The 20,659-nt window shown below is 40.4% G+C and overlaps 1 protein-coding gene across 1 annotated transcript; it reads right to left on the reverse strand.

Annotated features, from left to right (window-relative positions):
* Positions 1-724: 724 nt before the first annotated feature.
* Positions 725-12,541, reverse strand: HNRNPU (heterogeneous nuclear ribonucleoprotein U). The gene is made up of 14 exons (XM_081314658.1): positions 11,719-12,541; positions 10,985-11,096; positions 10,827-10,900; positions 8,683-8,822; positions 8,076-8,175; positions 7,089-7,201; positions 6,280-6,543; positions 5,980-6,099; positions 5,331-5,459; positions 4,859-5,027; positions 4,158-4,403; positions 3,442-3,647; positions 2,590-2,661; positions 725-2,464 (listed from the first exon to the last, which is right to left on the reverse strand). Exons 1-14 carry the CDS (start codon positions 12,401-12,403, stop codon positions 2,411-2,413), a joined length of 2,484 nt encoding a protein of 827 aa, XP_081170784.1. The 5' UTR covers positions 12,404-12,541; the 3' UTR covers positions 725-2,410.
* Positions 12,542-20,659: the final 8,118 nt, after the last annotated feature.

Raw genomic sequence — 20,659 nt, forward strand, 5'->3', positions numbered from 1 at the left:
ATTATTTTGGCCTTGTGCTGTGCAGGGTCTTAAAGGTGACAACCAGCACTGCATTCAGAAACTTATTGAACACAAATACAGCTCACTTCAGCAACATAATGCCTGCATTGCTACTTTCTGGACTACCCCATTTTTGAATGTTTTTCAAGAGCATGCCTAGGGAATGCATTGTAGTAATCCAACTAGGAAGCAACTAAGGCATGAATTACATATATTGTTCTGGGAATAGAACCAACGGTGCAAAGGGGATGTGTGCAAAGATCCTACTAGCCATGTTGCCACCTGCTCGAGCCAAAGCGAACAGAATTGTGAAATTATGTAGTGTGTACACATAATAGCTGTCCCAAAATTTATTTTCAAAAACCAAAGTTTCCCAAATGTTTTCTACTTTCTCAAAGGGACTTTTCTAGGACCAAACATCCCTTCAAAAAAAGGTGTTTTCTTTACAGAAAAGCAATTTTGATATTAACATGTCCACGGGTATCACATTGCAAACCCTCATGAATGCAGATTGCTTCATTGAGTAGTTTTCTAGAAAACGTATCTAGGAATAATTTGTTCATGTTAGTAAATATTGTAGGAATAATGCTGCTAAGTCTGAACAGAATGCATGCACTAAGCTCCCAAAAATCCATCCAAAGCATCCCAAAATCTTTCTTAGCCCAAATATGAAGGGGAGAGGAATTAGAAGGGAAAGGCACAAAATACAACAAATAAATTAGGGAGAGATGATTCTCAGGCGTGCCTAAAATTTATTAAGGCCAAGTGCATTCTGGGAAACAATTTTTTTCAATCAAAATAAATTTTCTATTACTTGTTTTAAAGGACATCAGTATTTTGCTGAAAGATATTAGTCTATGGATAACGTTTCCCAAAAACTAGAAATGCTGAACATAGTACATGCAAACCATGATTGCCAACTTAATGGAATTCACGATAAAATGCATAAAAATGTCCACTTTCATTTACTCCTGCTAAACTCAATTTTGCATTATTTGCCTGTACCAATCCCCCCAAAGCAATTCCTCTCTGCAACTAACTTTATCTGTATTAAACTAGTCACAGTTCTGCAAAATTCTGATAATGAAATTAGGAGTTTAAGCACTGTTAGTGGACATAAGAAAGCCATAATCAGCTTTAGTGTAATAACTTGCATCACAGAAATTCAAACTGTAAAAATAATAAACAGGCATATTTCCATATCTTCTATTAAAATGACAATTTGCGTAGGATTCTCTCCCATGTCATAGGATGTGGCGAGCATACATTTTGAGCCTTCTCAGAAATCAGATTACTTTGAACATTGAAGCTAACTGTTTCATTAAAGGGATTTTAGACTAATGTGGTGAGAATCCCAGAGTAAGAGTAAAATGATTTTATTTTATTGCAAACAAACGGCTAAAGTTAATTTCTCCACCCACTTTCTTTAAAGTAAATCAGCAGGCTAAGGAGACACACCCATCTGAAAACTAACATGATTAAAAATTAGATATAAAATGGGTGAATCACAAGTTCATTTGTTTACAAAATGGTGGAGTATACTACTACAAGCACACTAAATACAGTTTTGTGGGGAAAGGGTTACAGACACACAGCTAACTTCATATAGATCCCATTAGACAACTGGATTTACAACAAGTTTGTTTAATAAGAAATGGGCAGAGCCAGCTTTTTCAGAATCAAAATGCAGAACAATGGAAAAAGTTGTTGATGGTGTGTACCTTCACAAGTTGAGCCTCTACAGACAAATGCAACCAGATTAGATGTGCACTCCACCTTCACTATTTAGCTTTAAGGTTTGTTTTACTTCTTCAAAAACCATTGCCAGATTAAAAACAACAACAACAGGAATATCCCTTTATTGCCAAAAGACTGATTTGATTTTTCTTCCCTCTTCCATACCTAAAAACTGCGTAGAGAATGGAGTGGAAGATGGAGTGTAATGAATATTATTTACATTGTATTATTTGGGGAGGGGAGGCACAAAATAGCCTGGTTGCTAAATATTCTGTTTTGATGACTCACGACTGTTTCCTAGAAATTGAGGGGAGGGGAGAAAAAAAAATCTTTAATCAGAGGACACCAGATACAAAGCAACATTTTACTTTTGTTGTGGTAAAAAAAAAATATCACATTTTACAGATAAAATGTAAGAACCCTGAAATACTGACACATTCGCTTATCGTGCACAATGCTGAGGTTCTTTTTAAGATTCACTTTAAAACTGCAATTAAAAATGTACAAAAAGAAAAAAGAAAACCAAAAACCAAAACCCACAAAGCTTCTAAAAAAGGAACCTGCAGGCACTTCCTCTTGTGGAATGTTTAAAAAGTTAGCCTACTAAAGAAAACAGTCGATTTCTTGTGAAGGTTTTGAAGAAATATGGATCAGTTCATTTTTATTTGGGAATTCAATAATATCCTTGGTGGTAATGCTGACTCCATGGCTTCTGACCCCAGAATTGCTGCAAAAGAACAAAGAGAACACAATGTTATATCAAATTTAAGTTTATGGTTTACTTATGAGTCTTATAAAAAGAATGAGGTATTTACAAATTATGTTTTATTTAAAATTGAGAAGCACACTTACACCCTGCTGCCACTGGTTGTAACCCTGAGATTGATTTTTGTAGCCACGATTGTTTCCCCTTCCTCTGAAATTCTACAGCAAAACAAGAAATGGGTTAAACTGGGTTATCTGTTGAACACTAACCCCTCAATCCAATCAAGTAGTTGAGAAAAATAGGTTTTGTATTCCAGCTGGATATAAATTCTATTAAGAAAATGCTAAACTTATTACTAAAAGCATGTCTCCAATACACCGTAGTATATTTCTTATCAAACACAAGAGCCATGAACCATTTAGAAAGAAACCTAAAAGCTTTGTTCAGGTTAATAGCTGTGATTATACTTATGTGATACTGCACTAAATACAAGAGGTGAGAATTCTAGATTAAAATGTACTATTTTATAAAACAAATACTGAGTCAACCTACAAGTAACAGTTTAGGAATAGATTCATTTAGCTTAACCATTATTTGGGGGGGGGAATGTAGGGACTGGGGAACCAACTGATTGCACATTTGTATTAACACTAAATGTGATTTGTGCTCAACTGTTCTATGGTTGCATTTGTTATATTTATGTCTTTATAATCTTAACCATTTGGAGTCTTGCACACAAAATGGCATTACAAAAATGATATCATTATTAGGATATCATCCTTTGATTAGAGATCACTGGAATCGGATAACGCATGTAAGGAAAAAAAACCTGATTCAAAGTAAAAGTGACTGAAACAACTTTAGACATACTGTTAGCAACAGGCTCATTCAAGTTTAGTTATCAGAGCTACATTCTACTTTTAATTAAATGTAGATTACTGAAAGCAAATTATTTAAGAAAATAAGACCATCTTCTTGGTTTTTAACAACACATTTACCTGATTATAGTTCCCTCTGTTGGGCATTCCACCTCTGTTATAATTTCCTCTGTTTGAATAGCCTCCACCTCCACCTCCTCCTCTTACTGGGAAGACAGGACCACGAGGATATGGATAGCCTATGGCTCCACCACTGCCGCCACCACCACCTCCACGCTGGGGCATATTGCCACCTCTCCTGTTATAGCCGCCACGATTTCCAGGGACTGTGAAGGAAAAAAAATGCTACTCATACTATGTCTTTAAAAAAAAAACTATTACCCCAGAAAGGCATACACAACTACAAGCAACTGCTATTCTTCATTGGTTAGCCTCTGCCCAACACCCAGATATGCCATATGGAAAAACTACAACATGAAAACTGCAGCTAGAATCCAAAACCTCAACTGGCAAACCTCTGCAGGACCCCAAACAGAGTTCCTTTAAGAATTACTGTAATGAAAGGAAGTGACAAGTCCCAACTTTTTCAGCCACCGTCACTTTCATATTAACCATGAATCAAGACACTCTCTACAAAAGGGATACTCAACAGCTGTATAGCAGTCATTATCCTACTTTACAAATACTGATACTGCCTTGTGTCTGAGCCTGAGAACTTTCTGGAAGTAGATATAGGTAGCTGTAAACTCTTCATAGCTTTTCTCTTCTTTAGGATCAGGCATTTAAGATGATTCCTACAATATATGGAACATAGGACAAATTGCACTACTGTCTACCTCCTCCTCTGAAGTTGCCACGCATGTTAAATCCACCACGTCCTCTCTGTCCACCTCTGTTAAACTGGTTTTTACCACTCTTTTTATTACTTTTCTTTGAACCAGTATTCTGCTTTTTTTCTGGAGGAAGGGCCTTCTTGCTTTCTTCTTTGTACTGCTCCAGAAGTTTTTGGGCTTCATCTTTTTGCAACTCTACGTAGATTATTTCATCAAAACATTCTGACACCTCTGGCAGAGTAAAATTTCCTATAAGACAGAGAGCCCTCAATATTCAGTATTTATTTCTGAAACCATCAGAACAAGCCAAAGTTCCCCTCCTATATAAAAGGAATATAAGACAGGTAATCTTCACTCAAGATGCTAAAAGCAAGATTCTTGAACGCTTGACACATTCTCCCTATAAGGTTGAACTGGGAATACACGCCCACTAAACATGTTCAGCTTCGTTTTCTAGGGCACTTTAATGCCAAGACAGCTTTGTGCATCTGCATGAAGCATATCATGACTGAATAGTGTTAAGGACTGCAGCAGAGGGAACACAATATAGTGTTGTCTTAACAAAGTTACAGAAGTCTTCCAGTTTTTTTTAAAGAGGCATTAATTGTTTAAGGCAAAGAAATTTTGAATCTTTATAGATTTTACATTACTCCTTTAAACAGATACTCAACATCCTAGAACACAGTATAGATTATGTTCCATGCCTTTCATTTTGAGCACTGCATGCTCTGGAAGATCTTTTCCCTCCACCTCTGCCTTCTTTTGTGTTCTTTGCTTGTAGTCTTCATCTTTTGGGCAAACAACAACTGCTTTGCGCTGGAAGCCTGCAAACAGGCACATTTTTCTCCTCTGCGCAGCTGCAGACACATTTGTCTGAAAAAAATGCAGTAACTTACTACACGTAGCTGTCATTGTTAGAGCGAAGTTAAATTAGTGTGCTTAGATTTCACCTCCACATGTATAACGCAATGAAGTTTACAAGTAGAAGGAAGTTATGTACGTTAGGCCTAGACTCTAGGGTAACCATTTTCCCCGATTTTAACTGTACTTTGAGCACAATTGCTGTAATTTCAACTTTATGCCTCAAACACTTATTTCCCACTGAAGTTTAGACTCTATGCCCCTTAAACTGCAGCTTATTTGTCTTAGTAACATAAAGAATTCTCGCCCCCATACCTGATCCAGAATAAAGTTCCGTTTCTTACGAGCAGCAATCTCAATAAATTTGCCAAGACACTGAGGTGCTCTTTGAAGCAATGTGTTAAGTTTTCCAGTGTCAGCCATTTGCCGCTTAAAACCTGCAACCTATAAAAATCAAAGTAGCATATATTAGCATAACTGATTTTAAGTTTACTTTATTATGTTTTAAGCTTAATAAATTAAAATTTCTAAAATAAAGCCACTTTATCCTTTCACACACCAAATCTTAAGAATTAAACATGCTATCCCAATTTATTTTCAAAGTGTCAACTTGATTAGCCAGTTGCAACATCTTGCAAAATCAGAAATACTGATTATTGGAATGTTAAAGAAATATCAAAAAGAACTGCTTCATGTGAACAGCCAGGATAGTTTTAATAGTATCTGTCAATCAAGAATCTGAAAAAACATTAACAGCCACATTTCCAAATATGGTGATCAATGTAATGAATTCCCAACTCACTTGAACTGTCCTTGGCCCTTTCCATAATGTCACATCCTCAATAGAAAGTACACTACAACTGATAGACTAATCAACTAAATGACCTGTAATTCCACTGCCAATTTACAATTTAAGTTGCTATATTTAAAAATTGTGCAATAAATTAGTACAGTAATACCTTACCATCATTTTGTCCATAATAGTATTTGTTCCAAGGATGTTGTACTTTCCAGGATTTTCTGTTGAATGTTTGGTGACCCATGTAGTCTTCCCAGCCCCAGGCAAACCAATCATCATGACCACCTAACGAAAATTTAGTCATGATTTTAATTACAAGGCCTCAAAATAAAACACTTCATTATCTACCAAGTGTTTGACTTGTACTATAAGCTTTCAGCATTGCAGGACATAGGTACCATAAAAAATAATCCTTTCTGAAAACACTAAGCTTTTATATTAATTCAAAAATGGGCTATTACTTACTTCACAGTCTTTCTTATGTTCAGGTCCTTTGGGTCCTCTAACTCTATCTTCCAGATTAACATTTTGGATGAATGTATACCCCTCTGGTATGGGAAAATAAGGCTCATCCTTCTGGCCAAAGTTGAATTCCACTGCACAGTTATGGCAGAGGACATGTGGGAAAATGGGCCGTTCAGAAAGAACTTCTTTAGGGATCTTGAAAGCAATTCCAAGGTCCTGCCCATTCTTTGAGTAAGAGAGTTCCACCTCATCACCATCAAAATTCTGTCATAACAAAAAATACTTTATTAACATAATGGCAATTCCTCAGTAGTTTAAGATATCAGAAAGAATCCCTAAATCTAAACAGATTACTAGTTAAGATTTAACAGTAAATTTTAGAGTGAAAGTCAAGCTAAGCTGCAACAAAACTAGAGAAACAATGAGTCCGAGAAATGTTCTGACCTCATTAAGTGTTTTGGTTCACTTTTAGACAATGCTAAACCTCCTCCCTGACTATCCTGTTTCAAAGAAGTTCAGTGCTATTAAGTAACTCTCCAAAAAGGAGAGTTCTAGATGAAATATATTACTTTAATATTTATCTCTTGAACATCTCAAATAACTTCCAGTTCAGAGGATTTATTTTTGGAAAGTCTCTGAAATGATATGGTACAGGAGAAAATTCAGCAGTCTTAAAGGGAACATTCCCAAATTTTCCAGAAAATTCTCATTATTGCAATAAAGTTACCAAGTTAGTTGTTCAATTATTAAAAATTACACTAACACATAACAGCAAAAATGGAATATTTACAACCCAAATAAAAACTTACAGCAAAGCATCCGATCACATCATTTTCATCAAATTTCTCACCAAAATCTTCAATCTCACAATTGCAGGTTTTTATCCCTTTTAATGAGTATCCATAAGAGAATTCCTCCTCACCTAATAAATGTGAACAATTACAGATGAGGCTTTCAAACTGTAGAAAACACAAAAACGTACTACTAATGGCACAAGGCAAATTACATATTGGAGAAAAACAGCTGTAGTTCTTTGGGAGGGATGTTAAAATGCCTATGCCAATGGAACAAATTCCACTGTTGTTTATCCAATGAGATTTTATCACTCTATGCCAACCTCTGAAAAATTATTAGGTCAAGTAAACCTATTATCGTAAATGGGGTAAAGCAGGTAAGCGAGAGCACAGCTAAACAACAAAAATGAGTGATGTTTCTAAAAGTTATTTATTACTTTCTTTGACATGAGAATTCCTTCCAGTATTACCCTACATAGAGGAAGGAGCTACACTTATTCTAATGCAGCAGAACTTCCAAAAGTAAAAACAAGTTTTTTTGGTAACATGTATTGATTTCTTACATTTTAATCACTGCATTGTGTGGCTTGGACGTTTAACACAAAACTATTCAATTTGACTTGTGAATACAAAATTCAGTTTCAGAAGCAAATCATATCCATGAATGTTTCAGCTTTGATAACACCAATGCAACTAAAACAATTCAAGACAAATGTTTTGTATACCCTAGCACGTATATAAAATATAAATCACATACAAGCTGTTTTATCTTCCCATTATTAAGAGAACCAAAGGATAAAATGTTTAGCTAAGAATGGGAGATGGGGGAAGAAGGACAAGAGATACCTAACTGGCCTACTGTTATATGTACGCTTAATTACATTTTATTTATATATATAACAAATTTAGCTAAATCCAAACAGGCTATAATTAACCGAAGTTTTAAAAAAATTGAACAGTTTTTCCTCTCTCATCTCAGAATGGCAGAAAAAAAAATCTTACCAAGCAGCATCCCACTTGTGTTTAGTGACCAGCCAACTCTTACTTCATGTATGTCAATGTCTTTTGTATACAGATGCTTAACAGGAATTTTTTCAGTTACCTATCCCACAGAAAATAGAATTTAGTTTTGACAAAAGTAGGCTAAAAATATATTACAAAACCAGGAATTTCTCTTCAGAATTTCTGCCAGACACACCCATCTTTCCTCTCCACTTTTCATGCTATAATATGTATACGAACATGGACATTTTCTTGCTATTTTTGCAAACCTAAACCCAAAGACATATTTCTTCTTGTGTGTAGATGATGCTATTTTGGTTACATAGATAGAACTCTGTATTTTATTTTAATAAACTGTTTAGGATTAATAATATACAATATCTACATTTTTCCCAAGAACCAACAATTCTTTCCTGGTTAGCTTTTTCTTTAAAAGCAAAGGGAGCATTATACTCTAAGTATTAAAGTTATTTTTAATTAAACCTGGTACATATTCATAATACCTTCAGATACCAACAAAGTATCTTCTTTGCCTTTACAAGTTGTGATTCAGCAAAAACACTATCAACATCAATGAGGACCTAAGACCACTATTAATTTCACTTACTTTCATCTCAAAACAGACTTTTCCTTTCGAAACTCCATAGGAGGCTCGTCCTCCAGCCCAGAGAAAGGCAAAACTTTCCATAGTTAATGAAGAAGCACTAAAACGATCTCTTGAAATTTTAAAGTGTAGGTCACAGTTATCTGTCTCAAAAAAAGGGGGGAGGTGGGATATAGTTGAAATCTGTTGTAGTACGTTATAATATAAAAATGAGCATCTTTAAAAAAATGTGGTTCACATTATTTTGATTTAAAAACAACTTGCATGTATTTCTGAATTACCATGGGTGTATTTGCAAATGAATTCATCCCAAACAAAAACAAAAGCTACAAAACAAAGTCGCAAGATCTATGTATAGGATACTTAAACTGACTCCAGAATTAAAATTTTCTACATGCAGCTTAGGTATAAGGTGTGATTATCATGCAATTAAACAAATGTGGATAGAAAATCTACTCATTACCTGATGATTGGATGACTTATAAAAAAATTTCCAAACTCTTTAACAACTCACAGAATGTCAACGTTCAAGTTGCCCTTATATCAATTATTTCATATCCTTTATTTACAAAGTTACCTTTGACCAAGAGCTTTTAATGCTCCATGAATCAGATTTTGAGTTCTGTGAGTATCCCAGATCAATACCCAGATAACTATGCAAACAATTTCAATTAGGTTGCAGTAACCACATAATTTGCTTTAGTCCGTTACCTAACTTGCTTAGTTTCCTTCTGTGTGTTCATTAACATGTATCTAGCATAGGATTGTGGACACAATACTAGTAGCAAAATAAATGCCAAAATTTTGCTGAACCTTCATTTGGGGTATGCTTTGCTATGTCTAAAATTCAAGATGGTTTTCAAGATAACTTGGGTATCAGGTTAAGCAATTTTCAATGGTGCTTTAAAAGCTTTTTAACAAAGAACACCAAATAATTAAACTTCCCAAACTAATGTTAACCTAATACCATATTACAGATACAAGCCATATGCAATAGCTAAAACTAGGTTTCAGAGATAACTTAGAATTTTTGATAACCTGGTTTTTACATTAACCTATTCATATTGCATGACAGTATCCAATACCATTACAGTAAGCATCATATTAAGGTACTTCCTATTTTCTTCCCGTATTTCCAAAAATTTCTATATCATTTCCAGCTTGTGATGTACCTCTAAATTTATAGATGGGTACAAAGAAAAATATTTTCCATCAATTTCAATTTCTTCTGGCAGATACTACTGCATTTCACTCAAAAGCAGCATAATTTTATATTACAGTATTCAGATTTTTTTGCCTTTAATGACAAACCTAAGTTTGACCCCTTAACAGGAGTTAATAAACTTATTCAGAACTAAATCTCCATGATCTAGTCGCTCTCTATCCCAAAATCAAGCTCACAGTTCATTCAAAACTACAGTGAACATGCAAGTGATAGGCTCTTTTGTAAAAGAGAATAGTTTTCTTCTCCAATAGTCATGCTTCATGTATTAGGTATACTTTTTTTTTAAAAAAAAAGAGCTTTAATATAATCACTCATCAGTTAAACCGTTCATGGGCAACACAGCATGACAAAACTGAACCAACCTGCAGCAAAGAAAAATCTGATTTACTGTAAACTTGGTATAGACACGCATTTATAAACTGGTTTCTATCAGTTTGTAATACTTTACCAATGCAAGCTTATGTGCCTCATTCCAGCATTTAATAATAATTTATTACAGCTCTGAAAGTGGTATCCACAATATAAAATTCTGCTAGCTTTTTGTGGAAGATGTTATTTTAAAAATTCATCAGTAATTAGTATGTTGTATCATATTGGCTTTCATGGGATTATTTGTTATGATGTCTCTATAACAATAACTAGAATATGCCTGCAGAGTTAATTTTAAAAGATAAAAGTTAGGCTTAGGTACAAAATACACTCAATCTATACCCGTGTATGTTGTACCACTTTCTCATTTGGCTTTTCATCATTAGCATATTTCTAAACAATCTTGATAAATTACGATAGTGATGGATATTGAACAATCAATTCAAATAAAAGCAGAAATTGTACCTCAGGTGTGGTATTAAGCATAAGTAGATCCTCAAAGTCTTACCCAAGAAGTACTTTTTAAGAGACCAGCACACTTTTTTTTACTTACAAGTATCAAGACAAACCACTGTGTCATCAAAGTGTTCATCCTCTTCTTCAACAGGTGGCTGTGGTGATTTGGCCCTGATCAATTAAAAAAGGCACTTGAATTCAACTATCGGAAAACATTTAAGTATTTCATTAAAAAAACTAAATACCACTTATTACCTGCTATATTTGTTTTCTTCAATATACTCAAAATAGCCTCGTCCATGGTCTTCCCGTGGTCTTTTCACTCCCCTTTTTTTCTCACCAGGTTTTTGTTCAGATTTAGTTTCTCCTTGGAAATTTTAGAGGAAAAAATAAAGTACGTTAGAAACAACATAGTAAAATGCAAAGGGACAAAAACCCTGCTCTGGAAACGATACGCCCTGCAGCTGACTAAGCAACAATCCATCGCTATATTCATCCACCGCTTTCCGTTTTATTTCCACAAGTAGCCGGCCATTTCGTGGCTTCAGGCATCATTTCCGCTCACTGAACTTGAAGACGGCTCCAAAGAGACTCGTAACCCTCACCCAAAGAAACAAGCCGCTGCGAGAGGCCTACATCGGAAGAAAAGGATTCGCCCGCCTCCATCGTAGTTCGCGTTTGAACTCGAAGAGGCCTCAGCGCCTCACGAGCGGATATGACGCAGAAGCGCCCAAACGCTCCCCCGCGCGTTCCACAGCGCGCCCCAGCGGCTCCTCTGCGCCGCCCTTCCCCCGCGCCCCTTCCTCATTGCTCTCGCGAAATGGCGCAAGCGCCCCTCCCCCCTCCGAAACACGAGGCGCGCGAGGCCTGGAAATCCCCGAAGGACGAGTTGCCGCGGCCGCCGAAAGAAAAGAAGATGGCGGCGCTCCCCGACCCCGCGAAGAAGCCACCAACCGCCTCCGCCCATCTGGGCTCCGCGAAGTACTCACCCGCAGGGCGAGCGGGCCCGCCAGGCTTTTGCTGCTGCTGCGGCTGCTGGGTGGGCGAAAGCTGCTTGGCGCTGGGCTGACCCGAGGACGCAGGAGTCGGAGTCGGAGTCGAAGCCTCGGGAGCGACGGCGCCCTTGCCAGACGATTCTTTCCCCACGGCGCCATGGCCGTTGGCGTTCCCGCTGCTGCTAGTGGTGGACGGGGCGGCGGCGGCCTCTTCCTCCTCATCTTCCCCCTCCTGAAAGCCTTGGTCGTCGCCGTTCTCGTCGTCTTCTAGATCGTCGGCCGCCTCTTCTTCACCGGCGGTCACCCCCTCGCCGTTCTCTTCGCCCAGCTCCATGCCTTCTTCCTCCTCCTCCTCCTCCCCCTGGCAGCCGCCGAACTCCGCCTCCTCATCGTCGTCGCAGGCCGCGGCCTGGTCGGGGCCTCCGCCTCCCGAAGCCATCCCCAATTGCTCCTGGGCACCTCCGCTGCCCGGAGCGGCTTCCCCCAACTCCTCGATGTTGCCATTGCCGGGCTCGGTGCCGGCTAAGCCCCCTCCACCGGTCTCCTCTTGGTCGAGCGCGGCTTGGAGCCGTTCCATGAGATCGGCCTTGAGGCCCTTGTCGGAGAGGCGCCGCTTCTTCAGCTCCTCCTTGAGCTCAGAAACCTTCAACTTTTTCACGTTCACCGGCGAGCAGCTCATGGCGGCAGCGGCGACGGCGGCAGGGAATCGATGCGGTCTGGGCGTAGGCGGCTGGCTCGTATGGCTGCGGCAGCTGCAGAAAGAGACCCGCCTGGCGCCAAATCCTTTCACCGAGGCTCGCGAGGCAGGAACGAGGAGCGCGACTCACGGGCTCGAGCACGTAACGCAACGTTTTCCCCGCCCCCGCCGCGCGCCTCCTATATAGCCTCGCCCACCTTGCCACACCACCTTAGCTCTCCTCTCTGGCGGAATCCGGCTATAAGTCTTGGGCGGGCCAATGTTCCACATCACGGGATAAACAGACTCGCTTGATGCCAGGCCCTGTACCTTCCCTCCAAAAACATACCTGACTGAATTAGAGACAGAATATTGCTTATGTTTTTTTCTAGCAAGTTTATTTATTTATTTATTTTAATTCCATTTATATCCCGCCCTTCTCCGAAGACTCAGGGCGGCTTACAAGCTTAGCAGTAGCCTTCATTCTATGTATATGCCTGCTTATTAGGGCTTTCATACACCCCCCAAGCGGCATTATTACAAAGTCAGCTTATTGCCCCCAACAATCTGGGTCCTCATTTTACCTACCTCGGAAGGATGGAAGGCTGAGTCAACCTTGAGCCTGGTGGGATGCGAACCTAAGTTGTAGGTTTTAGGTTGTTTTTGGCACAAGTTGCAATTTTACAGGAAAGTTATCATTTATGACTACATTAAAAAGTCTGTAGACAGAAAATGGAAATATAATAGGACCGAGGATTGCATTGGTTGCCATATATTGTAATGACTTAGATTAGAAGCTGTGCATGTGCACATACACCAAAAGGAAAAAAGCACCCTGAATTCCACCTTTGTCCGTGGCATCTTATTAAAAATTGTTCAATTTCCACTATCTCAGACCTTCAATTCAATGATGGTTGAATGTCCTTAACCAAGGAACAGTAGCAGTTAAGATGGCTACACTGGTGTCTTTGAAGATTTGGAGATTCCAAAGATTGTCCATCACTGCCCAAAGATACCAAATTAGAATCTCTGCATATGCACTTTGAATTCATATTCTATTGTATACCATTCAGTTATTCAGCATAATCTTTTAATTCTGTAATCTTTAATTGCTCTCTGCATTTGTTGGGTTTTATAGAGCAGCAGGTTTTGAACATTCTTTAAACAACAAGTCAAAGAATAAAACTTTAAATTATATATTAGGCAAATTGAGGCAGCCAATGTCAAACATAAGGCCTACATAGAGGTAAGAACGATTCACTAGTAAGACACTCTTTTTTTAATGGGATATTAATAAGTTGGAAGGGTCCTTGGAGGTCATCTAGTCCAACCCCCTGCTCAGGCAGGAAACCCTATACCATTTCAGGCAAATGGCTGTCCAGTCTCTTTTTTAAAACTTCCAGTGTAGGAGCATTCACCACTTCTGGAGGCAGGTTGTTCCACTGGGTTAATTGTTAGCTAGTTATCAGTTTTTTCATGTGATATTAATATTTCAGCATACCTCTCACATATTACAGATTCCTAGTGTGCTGAATATGTGGATGAGGTGACAATTACATGCTTTTTATCTGCCTTACAAATTAGACAATACATTTATGTAAGTGCACTACTGCTGTTTAGAAACCAATGTACATAAAATAACGAACAGTTCATTTCCATCACTTAAGGCAAACATTTCATTTTCAAATATTGTCCGATCTTATTTTTTGGATAATATACAAGAAAACGATTAGAAATTAAGTTATCAAAACAATATCAAAAGTTGCTTAAAAAGCTCTCTCTGATTATATTACCGAAGTAAATCAAAATTACATTTAAGTCTAGTTTTTCTGCTTTCTCATCTCTGCTTTCCAATTTTACATGTTATCTTCAGAGATACATGCAAATATAGTATCAATTAGAAAAATTCGGAAATTTTATAAATATATATGTGTGTATATACATGTGTATATATGTATTTGTGTATATATATATATATATACACACACACACACACATATATACATACATATACTTATAATGAATTTCACAATAGTTGGTTCTCTTTCTCGTGGCTAAGTTAAACTGCACCAGTATAAAATATGCTCCTATTGGCAATACTTGATCTATCACAGGCATTATGGAGTGAAGAATACACAATGGTAGAAATACATGTACCCTTTTACCTTAAATGGCCTAGCCTTCATAATCAGATGGATGAATCAATTGCTCAGCAGAAAATGACAACTGAAGGAAGATGCAGTCACAAACTGGCAGTTTCGAGAACAGTGTATGTTGAACAGTGAAGGTGATGGCAGTAACAAGAGTATTTCAGAACATGTCAATTGAATCTTTGCCAAAGGCCCAAGCAAGTGAAAGCAGATCAAGTCACTGGGATTTAGACAATGGGGCCAGGGCACTAGCCATCACCATGTAAAGACCCAAGATACTAACCCTTGGGGACTCACGGATTAGTAGTTTTAAAAGTCCATAGTAGTGGTAATGAAACAGCAGCATCTCATGCTAAAGCAGAATACTCTGAAAAGCCTGGAGCAAAGTCATCCATCCTCAGAAAGTCAAAATGGTAGGTGACTAGGACATGAGTTGACTGTTAACAGGGATTGTTGGTCCAGGAAAGGGAGTAACTGGTGCACAACCCACAGTTGCATAAAAGCCCTCCTGGCCACGATTGCCACCTGCTCTTTGAGCAGGAGCCGTGAGTCCAGAACAACCCTCAGATTACACGTTGGGTCTGTTTGGGACAGTGCCACCTCATTTAAGACCAAAGGTAGCAATTCTCCACAGGCCAAAGAATCCAAAATGCAGAGCCACTCGTTCTTGCCAGGGTTCAGTTTCAGCCCATTGCTTCCCAGCCAGCCTTTAACAGCCTCCAAGCACTGCAAGAGGGAGATCATGGCATTGCTTAGTTCACCATGGGCCGAGACATACAGCTGGGTGTCATCAGTATATTGATGATATCTCAGTCCATGATGGCAAATGATCTCACCCAGTGGCTTCACATATTGTTAAACCGAAGTGAAGAGAGTACTGAGCCCTGCAGCACTCTGCAGAACAGTGGATGAGGACTGGACCTCTTGCTTCCTATCAACCCCAAGTGGCCACAGAGGAAGGAAATGGGTGGGTGCACCAATCCTTTGGAACCGCTTACCAGCTGAACTCCGGATGGCCCCCGACCTTCGCTCCTTCCGGCGTGATCTAAAAACTTATCTATTCCAACAAGCCGGCCTGGCCTGATGGATTTGGGTTTTAAAATTATTTATCTAATGTATTCTTATTTTATTGCTCTGTACACCGCCCTGAGTCCTCCGGGAGAAGGGTGGTATATAAATCAAATAAATAAATAAATAAATAAATAAACAAACAAACAAACAAACCGGGACAGCACAGAACCCACCACTCCCATACCTGAAGCCACTCCAGAAGGATATCATGGTCGATGGTATTGAAGTTCTCTGAGAGATCAAATAGAGCAAAGATGAATGCACTACCCCCTCCCCCTTCCACCAGAATTTATCAAAAGTGCAAACAACTGCCATTTCCATCCTGTATCCAGGCCTGAGCATGTACCGAAAAGGATCTACATAATCCATTTCATCCAGAAACTTCTGGAGCAATATATGAATTAATGTCTGCTTAGTTCTTGCTTTATTATTTTTATACCTAAATGAGTAAACCATCTAGTTACTATGTTGATCAGTAATCAATCAAGACTCACTTTGGTTTTCCATGCATGTGCTCAAAGGAAGCCTTGCTATCAATACTAGACTGCTTTTGGTTTACTGCTATTCCAGCACAGCAGATAGAACAAGCAGTTATTATGCCTTAGTCTCTTTCCTGATGCACACATCTTCAGCGGTAAACTCTTTCCTCACTCCAGCAATTTCATTGTGTCTAAGTTAATCACTTTGGAATTAAGTGAATCTAATAGGACAGCAGAGTTAGGCTTGGGTACCATATGTCTGGGAATGATATTCTTCATAGTCCTTTTTCTCAAATTGCAACAAAGTTTTTTCCCCTGAATCTTCTTCTTGGTTACCTATTTTTTTCTGTAAAAATTTTCCACCCACAAAACAGGATTTGCATTATGTTATGGTATGTGTCCCATTTACAAAAACTGTTTAAAATATGCCATTTTGGTCTGATCCTCAAGACACATATTGTAATAAAGATGAACCATTAGAATCTCAACAATAACAGTAAAAGGCTTCTTTTATTTATATGGGCAGTAGCCTTTTTCTATTCTCTCTGCTCCATTTCAACAATAATCTTATTATCTTAACACAATAGAACTAATTTCTATTATTTTCCCAACTTTTCTAAAAATTGGATTATTCTTAACCATGTTGATTTCACCAGACGGTATATATAGAGTATTTTGTACTGCAGAAATTATGCCTGATTCTACCCATGCTGACACAGTGCCCAGACTTTGAATATATGTGGAAAGTAACCATGATGTCTACTGTTCTGAGAATTGCAAACTCTAAGCCTTTTAATCCTGTACTTTTCTAGTTTTCTCATCTATGGAATTAACATGAAGTTACTAAATTATCTTCCTAAAAGTTTCTGTGACATAATATCCATTCCCTTTCAAATGTATTTACTAAAGAATCAGTGCAATCAACCTTGAAGAATCCCCTGTAAAGAATGCTATTTCTCTGCTAACATGTTCCTTACTAGGCTTTATTTAGATCTGTTATTAACTTCAGGTCCGTCTGAAGATCTGTTTTCTGAAATATGATCATTAATTCTCCCTTGATCTTCTTGATATCTGGATATATTCTCAAAATTCCTCCAGACAATCATAAAATCACTGAATTAAAATGCACCATGGAGATCTAGTCCAATATACCTACTGTAGATACTTCTTACACAGACTTGTCATCTCCACTTGTGCTTTTTATTATACCGTAATTCTCAGGTGAGGGTGCACACTCATTTTAAAAGCCTTTGACTCTACACTGAGGCCACATGAGATCTCTGATAATCCATTTGCACTACACATTCACCAACATTTTCTTTCTGGGTGACTACCTCTATTCATTGTATTATCATCTTTCCATTTCTCTGAAAGACTATGCATTCACTACCCCCTTGAATCTTTTCCTCCCCTGTTATCATCCTTCCCAGTTGTCTTTCCCATCTTTTGGCCTATTTTTTTCTCATTTCTTTCTATTTGCTGTCTCCATAGTTTCACTGATACCTCTGTTCTTCTTCAATTTACCATGTTTTCCTTATGGACATGGAGCAGTTATAAGGAAAGAACTGAAATCCATTCATATAACAATGGATATTCATTTTTTATAAGGACTGAGGTTCATCACCCTGAAGTTCTGGTACAAAATATCAGATCTAGAAGATAAAGAAATATTAAAAATTAGGGGAGAAGATTTTCTAAATTCTTGAATAAATGACAGATAAGAATTGCAAATTTGCCATCTAGCTTAGGAGGAAATGAAGCATTTTGTTATTTTTTTATTATTAGTTGGGTCTTAAGGATGTTTCTTGCAATATTTCCTAATAGTTCCAAAAAAGCATCCTTCTCTATCGGCTCTACAATATTACGTATGTAATTGCTGTAGAATAAGTAAAAGTGAACATGATGATATTATCCATTCAGTTATGTCCGATTCTTGACAATTCTATGGACCGGGTCTCTCCATGTCTTCCAATCTTGCACTACTTCATTGAGTTGTTACTATGCTTTGTCTGGTATTCACTTTGATGGTATCCAACCATTGTGTTCTTTGGCAGCCTGGTTTCCTTTTACTGCTAACTCTTCCAAGCCTGGGCTGTCGGGTCGGCGCTGCTGCTTCGGACGACTTTCGGCCGTTTTCGGCGGCGTTCTCGGCGTCCCTGGAGCTCGCGGCGTCTTCAGAGCCCCAGCTGATCGGCGCTTCCGTGAGAGGGGAGGAGAGCCTGTATGAGAAGCTCGCAGATTATTCTGGCGGCGGCGGCAGCAGCAGCAGTGGCAATGGCGGCGGCGGCGGTGGAGACATTTTATTGTTGGACCTGCTTGTGCCGTTTGTTGGCGGCTGCGGCGTCTTCGGGCCGTTTGGCGGCGGAGAAGACAGCTGCTTGTTATTTTACTGATAGGGCTGCCCTTTGTGCGGGTTCTGAGTTATTGCTGACGATGGAAGTGGCGATGGCGGCGGCGTCCTCGGGCTGCTTTGGGCGGTGGAGAGGACGACCATGGCGACAGCGATTCGTTGGTTTTTGGCTGCTTGAGATGATGGCAGCAGCAACGACTTTTGTGACAACGATGGCGATACAACGGACTGCCAACTTACTTATTCACTTATTTATTATCTTATTTATTAACTTTCCATTTGCCTCCTTCTTTCCCCTTTGGACTGGGACGGACCTGGGTACAGGCCACAGTGGGAGAGTGGCCTGTTTTACATCGGCAGCCCCATAGAGGTGGGAGCTCTGTGGGTGCTGCCCCACCCAGGGTGGGCATTTTGGGCCATCCCCGGAGGCAGACTCGCGTCCCGTTGTGAGAGGACGGGTTGTGGTATGCCTCTGGGAGCATCCAATCAAGTGGCAGTGGTTGGTGGATGGCCCAAATGTCCCACTCCTTTCCTTTGATCCTCCTGTTGGTTTCAATCATTGGACTTCCCTCTCTGGACTTGCTGACTGGATGCATCAATATTCCGACACGGACTTGCTCGCCCTCAGGGGTGCCCCCCTCTCCTGGGTGCGTCCCGCCTTCTTTTCTTTCCCTAATCTCGATGAGGGGCCCAATTGTTGGGACCCTGAGAGATGGCCGGGAAAGGCCAGGGGCTCTCGATATAAACCTAATAAGAGGCCCCTGGTTAATTTTTTAGCTAAATTTTTTAGGGGGTTGGGGAGGGGGGTGGGGGGTAGTGGTTGTCTGGCGGTGGGGGGTAGCCAAACAACTTTGTTGCAGGCCAGGCCTGGGTCTGACGGCGTTCGGGGGGAGCGGGTTGTGGTTACATCTGGGGCTCTTGAGCGGGTCGTGGGACTACCAATTCCCACGACGGGGAAAGGCAGCAGGCGGATAGACAGGGGGCCATATCGTTACCGGGAGGGCCGTCTCCGCTGTCTTCAAGCGGTGAGGCGCTCCGACCCTCTGGTTCTTCCCCGAGGTCCCGGGAGCGGGGATGTGCAGCCTCCTGAGCTCCGGCTGGTGTACCTGAATGCCAGGTCCGTGGTTAATAAAGCTCCCCTCGTTAGGGATTTAGTTGAGGGTGAGCATGCGGACCTGGCTTGCATCACGGAGACTTGGTTGGGCCCAGAGGGTGGGGTCCCTTTGGTTGACCTCTGCCCACCAGGTTTCCGGGTGCTACACCGGCCACGAGCTCAAGGTAGGGGTGGGGGAGTGGCGGTTACCATTAGGGAGACCTTATGTCCGCGGGAGGCCACCGTTTCTCAGATAGTCGGGTGTGAGTCTCTCTTCATGAGATTTGGTCCTGGGGCGCAGTTGGGCTTGCTGCTGGTGTACATTTCGCCTAGTTTCACAGCGGCAGCCCTGCCCGAGCTGCTCGATATCCTCTCGGGTTTGGTGGTTGAGTTTCCCAAACTTATAGTTTTGGGAGACTTCAATCTACCATCCCTGGGAGGTTCATCTGAGCTAGCTCGGGAGTTCATGGCTTCCATGGCGGCCATGGACCTGACGCAAGTAATTTCAGAGCCAACTCATGAGGGAGGCCACACCCTTGACCTGATTTTTTATCTAGACGGTGGTTGGATGATCTAGGTGGGGGCTCTCCATTTATTATGCCCCTGTCATGGACCGATCATCATCTCCTGCGGCTGGTCTTCCGCTTTGCCACCCCCCGCCGTGGGGGTACGGAGCCAATTAGATGGTACCGCCCCAGACGCTTAATGGATCCTGATAGATTCCAAGCGGCGCTGGGGTCCCCACCTGCCTCCACTGCTCACAGCTCGGCTGATGCCTTAGTGGAAGCCTGGGGAAGGGCAGCCACTGAGGCACTTGACCGGGTTGTACCCTTGCGGCCCCTGACCCGGCGCAGATCCCAGCGAGCTCCATGGTTTTCCGCGGAGCTCCGGGAGATGAAGCGCCGGAAACGGGGCCTAGAGAGCTGCTGGAGGTCTAGCCGATCCGAACCCGACCGGTTGCGGTTAAGAACCTATATTAGGTCTTATCTCGCAGCGATGAGGGTGGCGAGGTGTAATTACTTCTCCACCCTCATCGCGTCCGCAGATAATCGCCCGGCCGCCTTGTTTAGGGTGACTCGCTCACTTCTCAATCAGGAGGTGAGGGAGGATCCCTTG

Source organism: Vipera berus (assembly GCF_964194415.1).
Source record: "Vipera berus genome assembly, chromosome: 1".
Taxonomy (NCBI): Eukaryota; Metazoa; Chordata; class Lepidosauria; order Squamata; family Viperidae; genus Vipera; species Vipera berus.